General features: G+C 43.1%; 1 protein-coding gene across 5 annotated transcripts; it reads left to right on the top strand.

The window, feature by feature from the left end:
- The first annotated feature begins 336 nt into the window (after positions 1 to 336).
- Positions 337 to 18,981, top strand: ZNF789 (zinc finger protein 789). 5 transcript variants are annotated; one of them, XM_053556719.1, is made up of 6 exons: positions 337 to 540; positions 3,164 to 3,239; positions 3,891 to 4,035; positions 6,365 to 6,450; positions 8,347 to 8,460; positions 9,599 to 10,715. In XM_053556719.1, the coding sequence occupies exons 3-6, from the start codon at positions 4,016 to 4,018 to the stop codon at positions 10,606 to 10,608; spliced, it is 1,230 nt and encodes a 409-aa protein (XP_053412694.1). In that variant the 5' UTR covers positions 337 to 540; positions 3,164 to 3,239; positions 3,891 to 4,015; the 3' UTR covers positions 10,609 to 10,715. The 5 variants fall into 5 exon arrangements, 3 of the variants coding, with proteins under 3 accessions (XP_053412694.1, XP_053412692.1, XP_053412693.1); XR_008373367.1 differs by lacking the exons at positions 3,891 to 4,035; positions 8,347 to 8,460; positions 9,599 to 10,715 and adding exons at positions 17,539 to 17,609; positions 17,698 to 18,981 and having other exon boundaries at positions 6,312 to 6,450; XM_053556717.1 differs by lacking the exon at positions 3,891 to 4,035 and having other exon boundaries at positions 6,312 to 6,450.
- The last annotated feature ends 327 nt before the right edge of the window (positions 18,982 to 19,308 follow it).

Consider the following 19,308-nt stretch of genomic DNA (forward strand, 5'->3'; position numbering starts at 1 on the left):
CTCTCGCTTCAGCCTCCCACGGGGTTGGGGCTACAGGTGCAAACGGCTTGGTCTTTTTTTACAATCACATAAGCCACACAATTATCCCTTTAACGAAATCTAATATTTCTTTCTCTTCTTTTATTTGAGAAATCTTCTCCCCCTCCCCTTTGCGCAGGCAAAAGATAAATTACTTTGCTCTCGAATCACTTTGAATGATTTTTTAACTCTTTTACAAGCAGAAAAACCGGCCCGGGCGGGGCCTGTGCGTCACGTGGCTGGCGCGGCGCTCTCTGCGGCTGTTGATTGGTGCAGGCCAGGGGGCGTGTGCGCGAGCCGGGAGCCCGGCCCCTCTAGGTCCCACCAGAGAGTTGCCAAGCTCCGCGATCCTAGAAGGGACGCGGGGAGAGGGACACTTAGCTTGGCGTCCGCGAGTCGGCCAGAGGACGCCTCCGAGACTGAGGGGGGATCTCCGGTCAAGCCAGGGAACCCGAGTGGGGAGCCCAGCCCCGTGGCTGCCGCGGTGGAGGAGGCGCGGCGGAGTGTCGAAGACGACGGCAGGTTCGGGGAGAAAGAAACGATTGTGCTGGGAGGACTGGGGTCCGCGGGAGCCCGCAGCGGAAAGACCCCCGGTTTTCGGGGGACTTTGCAGGGCTTGTGCGAGGCCCTTCGGGGACTGTGGCACCAGTTGTTGAGTATTTTGGGCAGTGTCAGGTCTTCAGTAGCGAGGAGGAACAAAATCCGAAGGATAAATGGCTGGTTTACGTTATTGTTTGGTTTTGTAATAGGGGAAAACGAGACGAGATTTTAAGTTTAAGGTGTTCACACCGTTGTGAGTGAAAGGTTCTGGACCTAAAGAAGAAAGATTATTCCAAGGCGCGAAACAAAGGAAAAAGGAATCCCCGTTCTGTAGAGATGATGTGGGCTTTATTTCCACCTGGATGCAGGTGGTGTGAAATCAAGAAAGGAATCCCCACGTGGGTTACGGCGGATGGGGATTTAAAGGATCCGGGAAGGCAGCAATTGGTGGCATTCCTATTTCCTGGGAGGGACAGGAGTCTGACCCTTCCTGGGCGGGGCAAATTTATTTGGGCTGGTACACTTGATTCTGCATTTTAGATTCTGTCAAAAGTTAAAATCACATCGAGATTCTAAGAGTTTATTGTGCATGGAAAGGAACAGTTGGTGAACTGTTACAACACAATTTATAAACCATAGTGAGGAACTGCGTTTATGTTGGTTGTTACAAACGTCCATAACTTTTAAGACAAGTAGAACTGTACAAGCCTTTCGTGTCTGACTAACAGGTTAACTTTTTATCATGCGGACAGGAAAAAGCTGCAGCTTCCTTCCTGGTCAGAACAGCTTTTTGCGGAAATCAGAATATTTTAAGTTTGTGTGCCGTGGTCTATGATGGTTGGTCTGGGAGTGTACCAAAACGTGACCTCCATTTGATTTTTTTAAAAAAGTCTGACTTCCAAATGCAGTCTTCACAATATATACTCAGCAAATACAGTTTAAAGAATGAAAGAAATGAGGCCTGTACCCAGCCTTGGGAGCCATTGATCAGGACAGTTTTTGAAGTGCCTGTTTGTTTAAGAAGCAAGGGTGGGTGGGGTCTTTTGAACTTTGGGGAAGGTAAATTGTGTCTGAGATGAAAGTAAGAAAGAGTCACTCTTTGTGAGAAGGCAAGTCTGTTATTGTTACTGTTGTCAGGTCCAGTGCATCCTTCCAGCAAATGACCAAACCAGAGAGTGCTTGAAGAATCCCAAAACACTTTTACAGGGGGCTTGTTAGTGTGTGGTGATGGCACAAGGAGCAGAGAATATATAGTGGTAGATGTAGAAAAACAAAATAAATAGCCTATGGTATTAATGGAAGTGAACTTATTCATGAATATAGGGGCCAAGGGAAATTTCCCCTTTGCTTTCTGAAGGTTAGCTGGAAAATCAACTGGATAAACCCTACTTGCAGATATGTAGTTATGCATTTATCTTAGAAATTATCTATTGAAAAAGAGAAAACAGGGTGGAAAAGGAAACATTGTTCTCCTTGGTGGATCTTTAAGATGATAGGGGAAAAGTTTCTGCACCATCTACTGATCTACAAGGGCCTTAAATTCAAAAAGTTCCTTATATCAATGGGCCATATTTTGGGGTAAAGTTCTCTGTATTGCTTTAGGAGTCAAGTTTGGAGATTAATGTCTCTTGGCCAAGATAAACGTATGGTTCAGATGTCACTGGAACAAAAGATAAAACCTATATATTATGTATGTGACTCTTGTTTGATGAAAGTAGAATTAAGTTGGATGCAGAATTAGGAAAATGTAGACAAACACACACAAAAAGGAAAATCACCAGTATTTCATCCTGTGTACTCCTTCAGAGCAACAGTATCAACAATGTTAATTTATAATTACTTCTTTGTGTGTGTGTGTGTGTAGTCTGAAATCTCTAATACCTGTCCAAAAATTGATTGTAAGATGTAGAAATAAATGAAGAGCATCCAAATAAGAAACAGCAAAGACTCTTTATTCAGAGCTTCCTATAGCAAGGGAGTTGATCACCATCACTTGTATTCAGTAGAGATTCCAAGTCAGGCAGAAGAAAGTATTATAATGAAAAAGGAGAAGGCTCAGATGTGCCCTGTTTGGAGGTTTTTGGCTTAGGGAAGGTGGTTAACTAGAAGTACATCATCCTATGTGATTGGGCAGGGGAACTTATTTGACTTTCTCCTGTTGGTTCTAAATTGAAGGGAGTTGAGGGTCAAAATTTGGGTTATCTGACAAGTCCTGATTTGGGGCCCACTGTTGCAGAGACTATGGTTGGCTTCCAGAGTTGGTTCCTGCTGCAAGTTGTAGATCAGAGTTCTATTTTTATAGGTGGTCTGCTGTTATCCCTTTGTATATGATGCAGTCTCCAAGTGAGGTACTGCAGAACATGTTCTAGGGAGAAGGAGAGGGCAGGGCCACAGGTTCTTTAGAGAGTGATCTAGCTTCAGAAATTCCTAGAAGACAGTTGTAGTGGCTCATTCATTTCATCATATGTTCCAGTACCAACCAGAGTGACTTTATATTGAGTAAGTTTTATCCGTGGGCCTCATTTGGAATTCCTGGTCCCAGGTCTGCCTAGTGAGAGAATTTCAGTGACGGCTGGCTTTACTAGTTATGTTTTTCTTCCTTCAGTTCAGCCTGACAGCCTGGATCCTACCCTTGTCAAAGAAAGGCCATGGAAACGATGTTCCCGACAGCCAAGAGGAAGGTGAGATGTGGTTCCTTCTCTGCTTCCTTGGTATACTCATTGCTGCCAAATAACTCCTTTGCTCAGATTGAGCCACATTTATCAATTTGGGGAATTTCCTTTTTAGAAAGTGTGATATAGGGTGGCACCTGTGGCTCAGTGAGTAGGGCGCCAGCCCCATATACTCAGGGTGGTGGGTACAAACCCAGCCCCAGCCAAACTGCAGCAAAAAAATAGCCGGGTGTTGTGACGGGTGCCTGTAGTCCCAGCTACTCAGGAGGCTGAGGCAAGAGAATCACCTAAGCCCAACAATTTGAGGTTGCTGTGAGCTGTGACGCCACAGCACTCTACCGAGGGCCACAAAGTGAGACTCTGTCTCTGAAAAAAAAGAAAGTGTGATATAAAGAGTCAGGTAGGTTCAAATCCAGGCTCTGGTTTAGAAGTGTTCCCTTGAGCAAGTTACATAAGCATTCCAGCTACTGCCACCTTATCTGTAAAATGGGATCATGTGCCTGTCACCAAGAGTTGGGAGGATAAAATGAAACGCAGCAAATGCAGCCCTTTCCATAGAATGCAGTTAGAGTTCAGTGTTCTATAAAGTGAAACTATTGCCACCATGGTTACTCATTGTATCAGTGAGCATTGCTGCATACCTGCTGCTGTATATTCCAGATGCTATCTTAGGTGCTGCTGGGAGATGAACTTTTACCTGAAGGAGATGACAGTTTGGAGAAGGAGATATGTAAAGAACTTCTCAGGATGCAGGAATAAATTCTGAACTGTTTGTTTCAAAGGGGATGGTCAGTGGGAATGGAAGGTCAGTGATTGAATTTGTAGCATTATGGAGGGTGATAAGAAGAGGTTGAATGTGACAGAAAGGAGATGGTTAGGAAGCCATTACAGCGGTTGTTATAAGAGGCAGTTGGGGACAGCAGCTTGACAGTGCTGCTCCTGGGAGGCCATATGCTCTGAGGGAGCATGAAACTCCACCTGCTCTTCCCTGACAGCCAGAGAATCTGCTCTCAGGAAGGACCAGTGACCTTCTGCCCTACCCATCTGTACATTCTATACTTTCCGTGCAACAGGCAAACTCCCACTCATGTTGTAAGATACAACTCAAAAATCATCTCCTCTGTGCAATCTTTCTGCCATCCCCATCCCTGTGTTTCTTGGGTAGGTGGTGCCTGCAGGCCTTAGAACAAAAGCTCCTGAGGAAGGATGAGGGCATAAGCTGGACCCTGGGGTGTGGAATGTTTGTGAGCTGAGGGGGTGGTATTCTTTGCAGAGGTGGGACCTGTAAGGAGAGGAAAGAGTGGGAACAGAGGAAGTAAGGGGCAGGGATGTTGTTATAAAGATAGGAGAGATTTTAGTATTTTTCCTGGCTAAAGAGAAGAAGCCAGTGGGCAGGGAAAGGAGAGCAAAGATGCATACAAGGAAGAGTCATCATATTTGGAGGAGATCCTGGGGGAGATGTAGAGAATGGAGTTGGAGGCAGAAGAGGAGTGATATCTAGGAAAAGGGGACCTCCTTCCTCTAAGGGAGGAGAGAGGGAATGGCTAAAAATTTGCATATTGTCTAGGGGAGTCTGGGGGGTGAGAGGAGTTGAAGAGCACCTGCCCGCTGAGACTCTGGGGCTCCGTTCATAGAGATTTGATGGAAATGGGGTCCTATAGAGTTGAGCTGTACACAACCTCAGTAGCTATATCCTGTGACCTCAGCAGGACCTGAAGCCTTTGTTTTATTACTGGCATATAGCATGAAGCCTAGCAGCCTATGGTGCTCAGTAAATGTTTACTGAAAGGAAAATGATGAAGGTGTAGATACCATTGAGAGGGCTATAAGAGAAGCATTGTTGAAGAACATGCAAGGTTCAACTACAGATGTGTAGAGATAATTCTGTGGTAAGTGAAGCCATTTGATTCCCCAGCGCACTTTGATGTAGGTGCAGAGGGGGCAGATGGTTGAGTAAGGCAGCTGGAGGACCTTGCAGGGCAGCTCTGGCAAAAGAGGGACATTTAGGATGGTGATGAGAAAGGGACTGAAACTTAAGCTGTGGAACTCAGGTTTGATAGGGAGGAAAGAAAGGTCATATCTGTTGAGAGATTCAGGTATCTATCTGCAGAGAGGAGCTAAGTGAAGCTTCTTAGGATGGGGTGGGGATTCCCAGGCTCTCTGTACCAGGGGCACCCTCAGCCCACAGGAGTAGAATGCACAGTTAATTGCATGTATGCTATGCTGACACATCTGTTTACCCCCTGTGGATATGCTTTCCACTCTTGTGCATGTTGCTCCATACCATTTATATTTAACAGTGATGGGATCCCTTGACGTCTGGCTTCCGGGTGGCCGTTGGCAATGGGGTGGAGGGGGTCAGAGGACACAGAACGGGGACCCAGAGGTCTGGAGGAAGTAGAGGTTGGGTGACCATTCCCACAGCTCCCTCCCTGCCAGGCAGCAGGATGGGGGTGGCTGCGTTCTCTGTAGCCCTAGCTCCAGTCTTCCTCCCTCTCCAATGGCTTTCTTGATTCCAATCCCTCTCCTCTACCCTACTCTTGCACTCCTGATGGGTGATACTTCCCCAGGACAGCCAGTACCTGCTGCCTCTACGTTCCATTGATCCTCTCCATCCCTGTGTAAATAGCTGGCGTAATAATCTGTCTGCAGTGACTCTATCTGTCACTGGGCAGAAGAATTAGAATATTTGTAGTATTGTATATAATAGGGGTCTGTAAGCCTCCCTGGACCTGTTGGTGAAGTTTTATTGGAACACAGCCATACCCATTCACTTACCTAAAGTGTATGGCTGCCTTCATGCTACAACAGCAGAGTTGCAGCAGAGACCAAATAACCTGAAAAGTCCAACGACCTGAAAAGTCCAAAATCTTTACCATCTGGCCTTGTAGAAGACAAGGCTGTTGACCCCATGGATAGGAAAACACAACATGTCTAGCCGGGGGGCCAGCAGGCCTGAGTGGAGCATCTATTCTTTATGAATTGAGTAACCTTGACCTCCTGCAAACTTTAGTTTTCTCATGTGTAGCATAATAATCATTGCTCACAAGTTATTATAAGAATTTCAGTTGCAATTATCAGCCAGTTTTTCAGGAGTTGCTATCATTTGAGGATGTGGCGATGTACTTCACCAGAGAGGAGTGGGGCCACCTTGACTGGGCTCAAAAGGACCTCTACAGAGATGTGATGCTGGAGAACTACAGCAACATGATCTTGTTGGGTAATGATTTGGCTTGAAGATAAGGCTTTGTGTGTTCTAAATGTTTATGTAAGTCCTCATTCCCTTATCTGCATTTCCAGAATCAGAAAAAAAATATGAAAGCCAGGAGCTTTTTTATAACTCACTTGGCTATAAACCCTGACTAGAAGTCACCAGCCTGTGAAACCTGATTTCATCCTGTAGGAAACAATTTGTCTTTATTTGTTCACCTCAGTGTGCATACATATGTACCTAGCCTTGGAAATAACAAGAGTGTGTGATTATGGGTTCAGCTCCAAACCCTATAAAATGTACATCCAAATCACCTTTCTGAAGTCTAGAAAAATTCAGAATCCTGAAACACATCTGGCCCCAGAGGGTTCAAGATAAGGGATTGGAGACAGTGCATAGTTGTGTTTTGTGTTAAGAGTCAGAGGTACTGAATCTATTTTTCACTCCACCCCATTGTCCACATCTTCAAGACCTCTATGAGTTGAAAAGATTATGGTCCATTTAGGTTCCAAAGGCTCATTTCTCATGGCCTTGAAAGTCTTGTTTCTTTCTTTTCTCTGGAATTGGGTAACTTCTTGTTTATAAGACTAGTGAGTGCCCAGAAAATGATTTTAAACTGACTTAATTTCTGAGCCTTTACTGTTTCCATCTTTCCAGGAATTTACTTTGTCTTATTATGCTACAAGAGTTTCCCACTATGGGAATTACTTCAATAAATAGGTTTCTTTGGGGGGCTACATGCCTCCCCACTGACACTCTCCGCCGTCTTGCCCACCTTTTACGTGATCCTCCACTCACTTCTGTATTTTTTATGTTACTTTTTCTTTTATAATCATTACAAGATGGTTCAGATGGTTCAGGATATGAGAAAAATAAAAAAATAAAGCATAACAAGGGCATTCTTGAATACATGGAAGGTATGGAAAATTAATGGGAGGGGGAAATGTTCAGGGGTATCACTTAATATTTTAGTTGTTTCTTTCCAATCTTTTTTCCACCTCTGCTTCTACAAAAGTAACTGAGCATATTCTATGTGTAATTCTATTATGTGCTTTAAACTTAACATTATTGCGTCAGCTTTTTTTTTTTTTTTTTTTGTGGAGATGGAGTCTCACTTTATCGCCCTGGGTAGAGTGCTGTGGCGTCACACAGCTCACAGCAACCTCTAACTCCTGGGCTTAGGTGATTCTCTTGCCTCAGCCTCCAGAGTAGCTGGGACTATAGGCACCTGCCACACCGCCCAGCTATTTTTTTGTTGCAGTTTGGCCTGGGCCGGGTTTAAACCCGACACCCTCAGTATATGAGGCCAGCGCCCTACCGACTGAGCCACAGGCACCACCCCAGCGTCTCGGTTTTGCTCAGGCTGGTCTGGAACTCCTGAGCTCAAGCAATCCTCCTGCCTCAGCCTCCCGGAGTGCTAGGATTATAGGTGTGAGCCACCGTGCCCAGCCTGCTATACATGAGTTTTATAGTCTGCTTTAAATTATACAGTGAGCATTTTCCTATCGTAATAAATATTTGAACACAATGATCTTTATTATCTGCCTAATACTTAAGCCTTCATCAAATTAATGTGCCACACTTGATTTAATCATTCTCTACTGACATTGCATTTACTTCCAGTTTTACACTCTTATGACACTGCTGAAGATCTCTGATATGTTCATCTTTGTCCTAATTGTTCAAATTGTTAGGCTACATTTATAAGAAGGAAATGATCATATCCAAAGGTATTAACGTTGTTCAGGCTTTCAATAAAGTTTGCCAAATAACAACAAAGATTGTGCCGATTTCTGTCCTTGTCCATCTTTGTGATTATTGTCCTTCTCTCTGCTTGCGTGTGAGCCCTGGGACATCTCCCTGTAACTCACTGACGGCCACATCCCATTTACTTCTCCTGAATAGGATTTCAGTTTCCCAAACCTGACGTGATCTGTCAACTGGAGAAGTGGGACAAGCCCTGGATCCTGGATCTACCAAGAGTTGGGAATAGGAAGGCTTCCCGTAGTGCTTGCCCAGGTGGGTGAGGCAGAGAGACCCAGGCAGGTAGAGTCAGGAAGAAACAGGGGAGTCATGTCCATGAAGTCCTTCTGTGGGCCAGATACTGAGGCAGGGTTTGGGCATGTGTGATCCCATTTCTTCATCCCCGTGGCCTTGTGAGGGTGGGAGGAAGATCAACATTCCCCACTTCCTGGATGAACCAACTAAAAGATGAAGTCATCTCACACAGTTAGGAGTGGATGGTGGGATTGGATTTCAAGTCTGCAAAGGTTGTCCTCTGTTTCCTGCATGATAAAATGCTTCTGCGGCAGCTGCTCGGGTGTTTTTCAAGTATGGCTCTCAAGCTACCCAGATGCTCCTTTGTTAAACCCTCGATACTTACCCTTTATCTCTGCTGCTTTCCTTGCTTCATTTTGCTTTTCATTTTCCCTCAGTATTTCTTGGTATATTATATTTTCCTACTTACTATGTTCTGATGCTATTTCCACTGTTTTTCACATCCCTCTGCTCCAAGTTTTCTCTACCTTGACACTAGTGTGACATCGTGGGCTGATTAATTCCTGGGGCTGGGGGATCTGTCCTGTGCATTTGTGGGATGTTTAGCAGCATCCCTGGCCTTCATCCACTAGATGCCAGTAGAAACTCCCAAGGTATGACAAGCAAAAATGTCTCCAAATACTGTCGAAATGCCAGGGAACAAAACCATGCCTGGATGAGACCCATTGCTCTCAAGTCAGTTGACTTTGGCTCTGGTTCCTTTTCTGTTCTATCCTGTGCTTTCTCCACTTTTAAGCCTTGCTTCATCCAGAATTATTAAAAACATGTATCTTGAAGCATGAGATGCTACCTGTCCAACATCTATGTGAACCTCCTGAGTACTTAGAGTAAATAGTTTTTCCAATAATGGTGATGGGTTTGTTCTGCTCTTCCTTTTGTACATACTGTTGTTCATTTTCAGTGGGTTTGTTGATACCAATAACTTTTTTACTATGGCAGGGCAGAGTCCTGTGAAATTGAGAATTGGGGCTTTTTGAGTCTGATGATGTAAATAAGTGAGCACTTCTCCTCTTCATTCGATTATCTTATATTCCAAACATTTGGCTGCTATTCCTTTTTTCTCCGTGGACAGGTCATTTACATCTTGTTATTTGGTTAGGTTCTGAACCCAGATACGAGATGATGACACTAACTTCAAAGCAGAAAGTTTCTGAAGATTTAGAGTCATGTAAGATGTCACTGACTATGCAGCAAATGGCGAAGAAACTTTCAGAAAAGTTACACAAATGTAAAGAAGTTGTGGACAGTTGCAGGCTTGTCCTTCCTACTGGTGGCGTTGAATACAAGAAAGGCTTCCTTCAAAACCTTAACCTTCAAGATCAGAATGGTCAAACACGGTGGAAGCAAGGCAGATACAATGAAGATGGGAAACGCTTCAATCAGAGGTCTTTGCTTTTGAGGCATGAGCTAATTTTTACAAGAGCAAAATCTTACGAATGCAATCAATGTGGAAAAGTCATTCGACGTAAGGCATGTTTTGATCAACATCAAAGAATCCACTTTTTAGAGAATCCTTTTGAGTGTAATGTATGTGGGCAAGCCTTCAAACAGCGATCAGCTCTTATTGTCCATAAACGGTGTCACTTGCAAAGCAAGCCATATAAATGTCCTGACTGTGGAAAGTGTTTCCGTCAGATTGCATATCTTGTTGAACATAGGAGAATTCATACCAAACAAAAACCGTACAAATGTAGTGAATGTGAAAAAGCCTTTAACCAGAATTCAACTCTTATTCGACATCAGGTAATCCATAGTGGAGAAAAACTCCACAAGTGCCTTGAGTGTGGAAAAGCCTTTGGTGGGTATTCAACACTTTTGTGCCATCAACAAACTCACAGTAAACCAAAGACCCATAAGTGTAGTGAATGCGGACAGTCCTTTGGCCAGAATGTGGATCTCATCCAGCATCGAAGAACCCATACAAAAGAGGAATTCTTTCAGTGTGGAGAATGTGGAAAAACTTTTAGTTTTAAGAACAATCTTTTTCGACATCGGGTCATTCATACTGGAAGCCAACCCTTTGGATGTGACATATGTGGAAAATCTTTCAAGTGGCACACAAGCTTTATTAAGCATCAGGGCACTCACAAAGGACAGATATCTACATGATATTAACTGGAAGTGATACCATTTAAAGACTATAACTTATCATTTACCGCCAAGTGTGTAGAACTTGATTGTTTCATCAAATGCAATAAACGGAACTGAAATGTGTTTTTCTTTGGGGACTCTTTTTGTAGTAAACTTTCTGCTATAATCAAGGATCACTTAATAGAAAATGTTAATAGGCTGTGGTTGCTGCTCTCTATGGAACCCTCTCTACCCTCATTTTCCCCAGTCTAGTTAAGGCAGAAGGGAGGCATAGAAACTTTACCTTATAGTCTTCCAGGCTGAGGACTGTTTACTGCATTGTGAATAGTTTAAGAATGCCTTTCCTGGGTTTCATAGAAAATGACCTGATAATGCACAGACTTAAAGAAACCAAACTAAAGGGGCGGCGCCCGTAGCTCAGTGGGTAGGGTGCCAGCCACATATATCCAGGCTGGTAGGTTTGAATCCAGCCAGCTAAACAACAATGACAACTGCAACAAAAAAAATTGCCAGGTGTTGTGGAGGGCGCCTGTAGTTCCAGCTACTTGGGAGGTTGAGGCGAGAGAATTGCTTAAGCCCAAGAGTTTGAGGTTGCTGTGAGCTGTGACGCCTCGAAACTCTACCGAGGGCAACATAGTAACACTCTGTATAAAAAAAAAAACCCAAAAAAACCCCCCAAATAAGCACTTCAATAAGTAGTGAGGAGGAAGAATTGCTAAAATTTATTCATAAAGTAAAATTAATGTGCTAATAGATCCCGGTGAGAGTACAAAGTCAGTGTACAGATGCTGCGGGTATACGTCCCTCTGATCTTACCTCTTCTGTGGGCTTCGTCTTTCAGTGTCTGCACCTCTTGGCCTATGGGGTAATAATACATGCTGGAAGCAGCCTCCAACCAATCATTGGTTGGAATTTGATAGATTCTGACTCTCCCTGTCCCCCTGTGTGGAATGTCTCGGAAGCACATGTCCTGACTGTTTCCAGAGTTTCCCTGTGGAATCACACACACTCTTTCGTCATGATAGCTACCTCATTAGCTGTCTTCCCTCTATCTCTTCTACCAGCGGTTCAACACCTCTGTCACAGATAAACTACTTGTACTCAGGAGTGTCCGTTAGTTCTAGAGGATCATATCCCTTTTGTTTCTGTAGTTCAAGCACATTCTGACATTTGGGTTAAATAGGGTGAGCTGAGTGTACAGTTTGCCTAGAGCTCAGCAATACAGGACATCCATGTGAAGTTATTTTAGTCCCAAACATCATCCTCAATCTGATTAAAACCTGCTGCTATTTGGTGTTATTATTTTCTTGTCCCTCCCCATTCCATGACTTCTTACCAAGCCTGTAAAATAATTTTTTTTTTTTTGAGACAGTCTCACCCTCAGTAGAGTGCTATGGCATCACAGCTCACAGCAACCTCAAACTCTTGGGCTTAAGTGATTCTCTTGCCTCAGCCTCCCAAGTAGCTGGGACTATAGACACCTGCCACAATGCCTGGCTATTTTTTGAGTGCAGTTGTCATTGTTTAGCAGGCCCAAGTTGGGCTCGAACCCTCCAGCTTCGGTGTATGTGGCTGGTGCCCTACTCTCTGAGCTACAGGTGCCAAGCCTAAAATAACATTTTTTAAAATATCTATTGGAAATGAGAAGAAAGCACTGGAATTTAAACATATGCCACTGTGACATAATGGCCATTGCATTTAAGACACTTATAAAACAAAATGTTAAAAGATCCCTCTGACCTTCATGCAGTTCATTAACAGCAAGATAGGAAATTCCCACATGAAAGGTGTCTGCCATGTACTATCTTATTAAGGATGGGAAGTTGAGAGTAAGGGAATGCTGTGCAGACCTTGTTAAAATAACTCATTAAGCTTCCTCACATAATGTAGGTGCTTCTTAACAACTTGGGATCATTTATACAATTCAGTATGTAATTAACTGGCTAATTGCTAATTTGGGCCTTCCTTTCCTTATGGAGGCTTCTGTGCCATGTAAAACATGTATTTATATGAATTAATGAATTTATATGCTTTTCTCCTTTTAATCTATTTTATGCCAGTTTATTCTCTGGTCCAGCTAGCAAGTCTCTCCCTATATAATTTGGGAATTTTAACTCCTTGCAGGAGGAAAAATCATGATAAGTGCTAGTTTGTATATTGGTCTCAAAAATACGTAGAATTTTAACTCCTTGCAGGAGGAAAAATCATGATAAATGCTTGTTTGTATATTGGTCTCAAAAATACGTAATCAGTATTTTTGTCTGAGTCAGCAAGAATTGCCTAGAGAAAATCCAAATTGGACTTCCCTAAACAAAATAGCTTGACCCTGAAGACAGAGGAAGAAATAGGCTGGTGAGAGAGGAGCTTGGCTCAAAATCACCATGAAGACAGGGGACCTAGGAAGAGCCAATCCAGGGCGGCTCCTGTTGCTCAGTGAGTAGGGCGCCAACCCCATATACCGAGGATGGCGGGTTCAAACCCAGCCTCGGCCAAACTGCAACAAAAAAATAGCCAGGCATTGTGGAGGGCGCCTGTAGTCCCAGCTGCTAGGGAGGCTGAGGCAAGAGAATCACGTAAGCTCAAGAGCTGGAGGTTGCTGTGAACAGTGTGATGCCACGACACTGTACTGAGGGCGGTAAAGTGAGACTGTCTGTACAAAAAAAAAGAATCGGAAGAATCAAAGGGTGGCATTCTCCAGGAAAAAAAAAAAAAGAAAAGAAAACCCAATCCAAGGCTGAGTCTGCACAAGTCTGGCTCAGGCTATTCCATCTGTTCTGCGTAGATACACATGCCTTGAGCTCTCTAGACAGAGGGGCATGATGAATTTAGACTCCAGAAATAAATGAGCACAGCTACCGTGAGCCATATCTGTCTCAAGAAGAGACACAAACAGATGCTATTACAGGAAATAGGTAAATGTCCCTGTTCCAACTTTCATACAAATTCAACTTACAAACGTACAGAACCTATCTTGTTTGTTACCTGGAGACTGCCTGTATTTGGTGGCTCTTCTCTGTTTACAACAAGCTAAAGGGACCTTTATAATGGCCCTTATAAAATATTCCATTCAACTGAAAATATTTTGTAGAGGCGCCTGTGGCTCAGTCGGTAGGGTGCCGGCCCCATATACCGAGGGTGGCGGGTTCAAACCCGGCCCCGGCCTAACTGCAACCAAAAAATAGCCGGGCGTTGTGGCGGGCGCCTGTAGTCCCAGCTACTCGGGAGGCTGAGGCAAGAGGATCACTTAAGCCCAGGAGTTGGAGGTTGCTGTGAGCTGTGTGAGGCCACGGCACTCTACCGAGGGCCATAAAGTGAGACCCTGTCTCTACAAAAAAAAAAATGAAAATATTTTGTAGAATTTCTTTCTTTTTTTTTTTTTTGAGACAGAGTCTCAAGCTGTTGCCCTAGGTAGAGTGGCGTGAGTCACAGCTTATAGCAACCTCAGACTCTTGGGCTTAAGAGATTCTCTTGCCTCGCCCTCCCAAGTAGCTGGGACTACAGGCACCTGCCACAACACCCGGCTATTTTTTTGTTGTTGTAGTTGTCGTTTTTTTAGCAGGCCTGTGCTGGGTTGGAACCTGCCAGCGCCAGTATATTGGCAGGCGCCGCCCTGTGTAAGATTTCTTGACACAAAGGAGGGAGGGGTGAGGTTGGTCTGGAAGTCTTGCTCAGCCAACTTGCTGTGAGAAAAAGGAGCCCCCAGCTCAAAGGGTCCTAAAGAGTGCCAGATTAGGCTTACTACTTTCCCAAGAGGCTAGATGGATGGCAGCCAAGAGTTGAGGTCCATATATGTTGATGTTTTTTAACAGTTGTCAGTATGGCAGGAGCTCCAAACTCCCCGGGGAAGGTAATGGGAAGAAATGCTAAAGTTTGGGGCTTTCCTGTTTGGCTATTGGGCTAGACCCATTGTCCTTCATACCTGAAGAGTTGGCCAACCCTCAGTTCAACCAGTGAAGATATCTATACCTTGTCAGTAGAATTTGACATCCACAAGTAGAATACTCCACTGGATTAGAAAAGGGGTGTCTTGTCTTCACAACACCAGTGAAGCTTTCCAATGATATTTGGGATAAAATTAAACACTGTTAAAGTAACTATACAATAAGATAAAGTGTGATAAGTGCTTTCATTTAAAAATACTTTTTTTAACCTCCTCAAGTTATACTTGCTTAATTGTAAAATGTCACAAATGGTAACCTGGTTTTATTATGCATGACTGGTACTCTGCTCACACAATATTAGAGAATGCTTGTATGGGTCTAAATCAGGTGTCCTCAAACTGCAGCCCGTGGGCCACATGAAGCGGTGTGAATTGTATTTGTTCCCGTTTTGTTTTTTACTTCAAAATAAGATATGGGCAGTGTGCATAGGAATTTGTTCATAGTTTTTTGTTTTAAACTATAGTCCCGCCCTCCAACGGTCTAAGGGACAGTGAATTGGCCCCCTGTTTAAAAAATTTGAGGACGTCTGGTCTAGACCTTCCACAAGTCCATTCTTAAATGTAGCTTTTATTTTTCATCTCCAAAAAGGTGGCTTTTTCACGTGTCAACATCTCAGCTAGTGCAAATGAAGCAGAGGAGAAATAGGGTACAAGTGATTATAAAAAATTAATTTAAAAATAGGGTAGAGACTCAGCGCCTGTGGCTCAAGAGGCTAAGGCGCCAGCCACACACACCTGAGCTGGTGGGTTCGAATCCAGCCCGGGCCTGCCAAACAACAATGATGGCTGCAACCAAAAAACAGCAGGGCGTTGTGGCAGGCACCTGTAGTCCCAGTTACTTGGGAGGCAGAGGCAGGAGAATCGCTGGAGCCCAGGAGTTGGAGGTTGCTGTGAGCTGTGATGCCACAGTACTCTACCCAGGGTGACAGCTTGAGGCTCTGTCTCAAAAATTAAAATAAATTAAATAAATAAATAAAATAAAAATAGAGTAGAAATAGATTATTTCAGCCAGGTGTGATGGCTCCCACCTGTAATCCTAGCACTTTGGAAGACTGAGGCGAGTGAATTGCTTGAGCTCAGGAGTTCCAGACCAGCCTAAGCAAGAGTAAGACCCTGTCTCTACTAAAAATAGAAAAACTAGTGGGTGTTGTGGCAGGCGCCTGTAGTCATAGCTACTCAGGAGACTGATATCTGAGGCTCTCTTGAGTCCAAGAGTTGGAGGTTGCTGTGATCTGTGCTGCCATCGCACTCATCCAGCGTGACAAAGTGAGAGTTTGTCTCAAAAAAAAAAAAAAAAAGAAAAGAAAAAGAAACAAAAGGTGACTTCTTGGGAAAATACAGAATTTTAGAAAAGTTGTTTTATTTTTTAAATGTTTATTGGTAAACATTTGTGTCATTATTGTAAATGTACATTTTTCTACTTCCATTCCAAAGTGCCTCCTGCTAGTACAGTGACTCCGTAGTGATATTGTTTTATAATTTTAAACTTAGAAAAAGTTACAAAAATAATACAAAGAACTCCTTTATAACGTCTACTGAGATTTGCCAAATTTAACACTTTGCCCCCTCCCTCTGTCCCTCTCTCTCTCAAAGTAGTTTAATGGCAGTTTGAATAAACAGAATCTATGTGCATTAACATAAAGCCATCTAAAAATGGTAAATCTAGTTGCAAAGTGACACCTTAAATTTCAAAACTGTAACACTCCATATAACTGATACAAGATTGTTTAAGTACAATATAAAATGTGAGAAGAGGATATATACAATATTTCAGGATGGTGATTCCTTTCAATGACAGAAGAAAAGGAATGGGATTAGGCAAGGCACGTGAGGGTCTTTAGTGGTATATATTGTTCTTTCTATAAAAACAATGTGAAATAAATATGGTAAGAACTGATACATCTAGGGCACAAGTGAATGTGGTTTAAAAATTATTCTGTATTTATTGTACTTGTCTGTATGTTAGCAATATTTTACAATAATCTTTTAATTGTGAAATAATGTAATTGAAAGTATATGAATTATATGACAGTAATATTAATATTCATAAATATTCATGAATCGGGCGGTGCCTGTGGCTAAACGGAGTAGGGCACCGGCCCCATATGCAGGAGGTGGTGGGTTCAAACCAGACCCTGCCAAAAACTACAAAACAAAAAACAAAAAAAAACCCATGAACCCACACCCTGCTCAAGAAATCTTTTCAGAGAAGCATCCTGTATTCTCTTCAGTCTCATCTCCCAACCTCTTCACCTAAAGTCACCAATACTCTGAATTTTATGTTAATCATTCCCATGTATTACATATACATACTACCTATTTATTTATGTCTAAACAATATATCGCTTCGTTTTGCCTTTTGTGGAATGTTACATACATGAACTCATATTCTGTTCTTGCCCTGAACATGTGTTTTTGATTTTATCCCTACTTCTGTGTTAAGTGTGGTTCAGTCATATTCACTGATGCTGAGTATTCCATTGCAGGAGTATCACACAATTCCTGCATTTATTCTTTGGTAGATGAAATCTGGTTTGGGATTAGTATAAAAACAACATGTAAACATACCTCCTGTTTCCATGTGAAAGGACCTAGAAATAAGATTTATAATTTTCGTAACGGGATATTTTCAACTTTAAGAAGTAATACGAAACCGTTTTTTATAAAAAAATGAAATAGTTTACACTCCCAACAGAAATGATGAGCATTCCCACCACTTTATATCTTTGTCAATATTTACAATTGACATATTTTTAAAGATTTGCTGATCTGCAATATGTGAAATAGTATCTAATTGTGGCTTAATTTGCATTTGTTATTACTAATGTAACTGAGCCTCTTCCTTTTTTTTGTATCTTTTTATCTTAATGGGCTATCCTTCCCATTTTATTTGTATTTTCTTAATTTTAATATAGTTGAATTTACTCATCTTTTCTAGTTAATGCTGTTTCAGTTTTGTTGTAGTTTGCTACAAATTTATCAAAAGTTTTTTTCTTCTTCCTGGGCAGACGGTGTGACTCCATTTCATAGCAATATTGTGTTAAACCTGGCTGCGTGCCTGTGTTCCAACCAATAGAACGTGAGTACAAAGAATGTATACCACTTCTTGGTTTGGCCTATAATATTAATAACTATCTCACATCTCCAATCTCTTTTCTGTCTTCCAGGAGACTAGGTCAGAAATTCCCAGGAGATCTTGGAAGCCATATATTGAAGATGGCAGGGCGGCGCCTGTGGCTCTCAGGGTGTAGGGCACTGGCCCCATATGCCGGACGTGGCAGGTTCAAACCCAGCCCCTGCCAAAAACTGCAAAAAAAAAGAAGCTGGCAGAGGTGCCGTCAGATGTCCTCCTTGGAGGAGAGCCACTCTCAGTCATGGACATTTGCATCAAACTGTTACATGGATGAAAACTAAATTTGTATTCTGTTTAAGCAACCACACCTTTAGAGTCTGTCAGAGCTATTATCTTTAAGCTAACTTACTACATGTTTTGTTTAAGAAATGTTCCATTAATCTGTCTAAGTGTGGAATCTCATGCCTACAGTCTCACCAGTTTGGGAGGCTTGTGTGAGAGGACTGCTTGAGGACGGGAGCTGAAGATGAGCCTGAGCAACATACTGAGATCCTATCACTACAACAAATACAAAAAATTAGGTACAGTAGGGTGGCGCCTATGGCTCAAAGGGCTGGGGTGCCGGCCCCATATGCCGGAGGTGGTGGGTTCAAACCCAGCCCTGCCCAAAAACTATAAAAAAAAAATTAGGTATTGTGGCCATGGCAGTAGTATTAGCTATTTGGGAGGCTGAGCCAGGATGATTGCTTGAACCTGGGATTTGTAAGTGCAGCGAGCTATGTACTCCTGCCTGGGTGACAATGAGACCCTGTCTCACAAAAATTATTTTTATTAATCTGAGGCCAGAACAATATCTCTTAGGGTTTCTTCCAAAGGATCAGAACCATTTTTATTTATTTATTTACTTATTTTTGAGACAGAGCCTCAAGCTGTCCCCCTGGGTAGAGTGCTGTGGCATCACAGCTCACAGCAACCTCCAATTCCTGGGCTCAAGCGAGTCTCCTGCCTCTGCCTCCCAAGTAGCTGGGACCACAGGCGCCTACCACAATGCCCGGCTATTTCTGTTGCAGCCGTCATTGTTGTTTGGCAGGCCCGGGTTGGATTTGACGCGCCAGCTCCGGTGCATGAGGCTGACGCCTTAGCTGCTTGAGCCACAGGCCCCCAGCCAATCAAAAGCATTTTAGTAAAGAACTGAATGAATTGGCAGCACCTGTGGCTCAGTGGGTAGAGTGCCAGCCCCATATGCCGAGGTGGCGGGTTCAAACCCGACCCCACTCAAAATGCAACAACAACAACAAAAATAGCTGGGCATTGTGGCAGGCACCTGTTGTCCTAGCTACTCGGGAGGCTGAGGCAAGAAGATGGCCTAAGCCCAGGAGTCGGAGGTTGCTGTGAGCTGTGAGGCCACGGCACTCTACCGAGGACGATAAAGTGAGACTCTACAAAAAAAAAAAGAACTGAATAAATTATTGAATGAATAACTCAACTCGGTCTTTTGGCGATTTCTATCTGGTTGGTATGAGCAGAATTATTCTAATATTGAAGTCGTAACGTCCAGCACCTCAGAATGTGACTATTTGGAGATAGGGTCTTTGGAGAGGTAATTACATTAAAATGAGCTCATTAGTATGGGTTCTCACTCAAAATAAATGGTGTCTTAAAAGAGGAAATTAGACAAAGATGACCACCTATAAGCCAGGGAGAG

The sequence above is a fragment of the Nycticebus coucang genome, chromosome 12 (genome assembly GCF_027406575.1).
Source record: "Nycticebus coucang isolate mNycCou1 chromosome 12, mNycCou1.pri, whole genome shotgun sequence".
Classification (NCBI taxonomy): domain Eukaryota; kingdom Metazoa; phylum Chordata; class Mammalia; order Primates; family Lorisidae; genus Nycticebus; species Nycticebus coucang.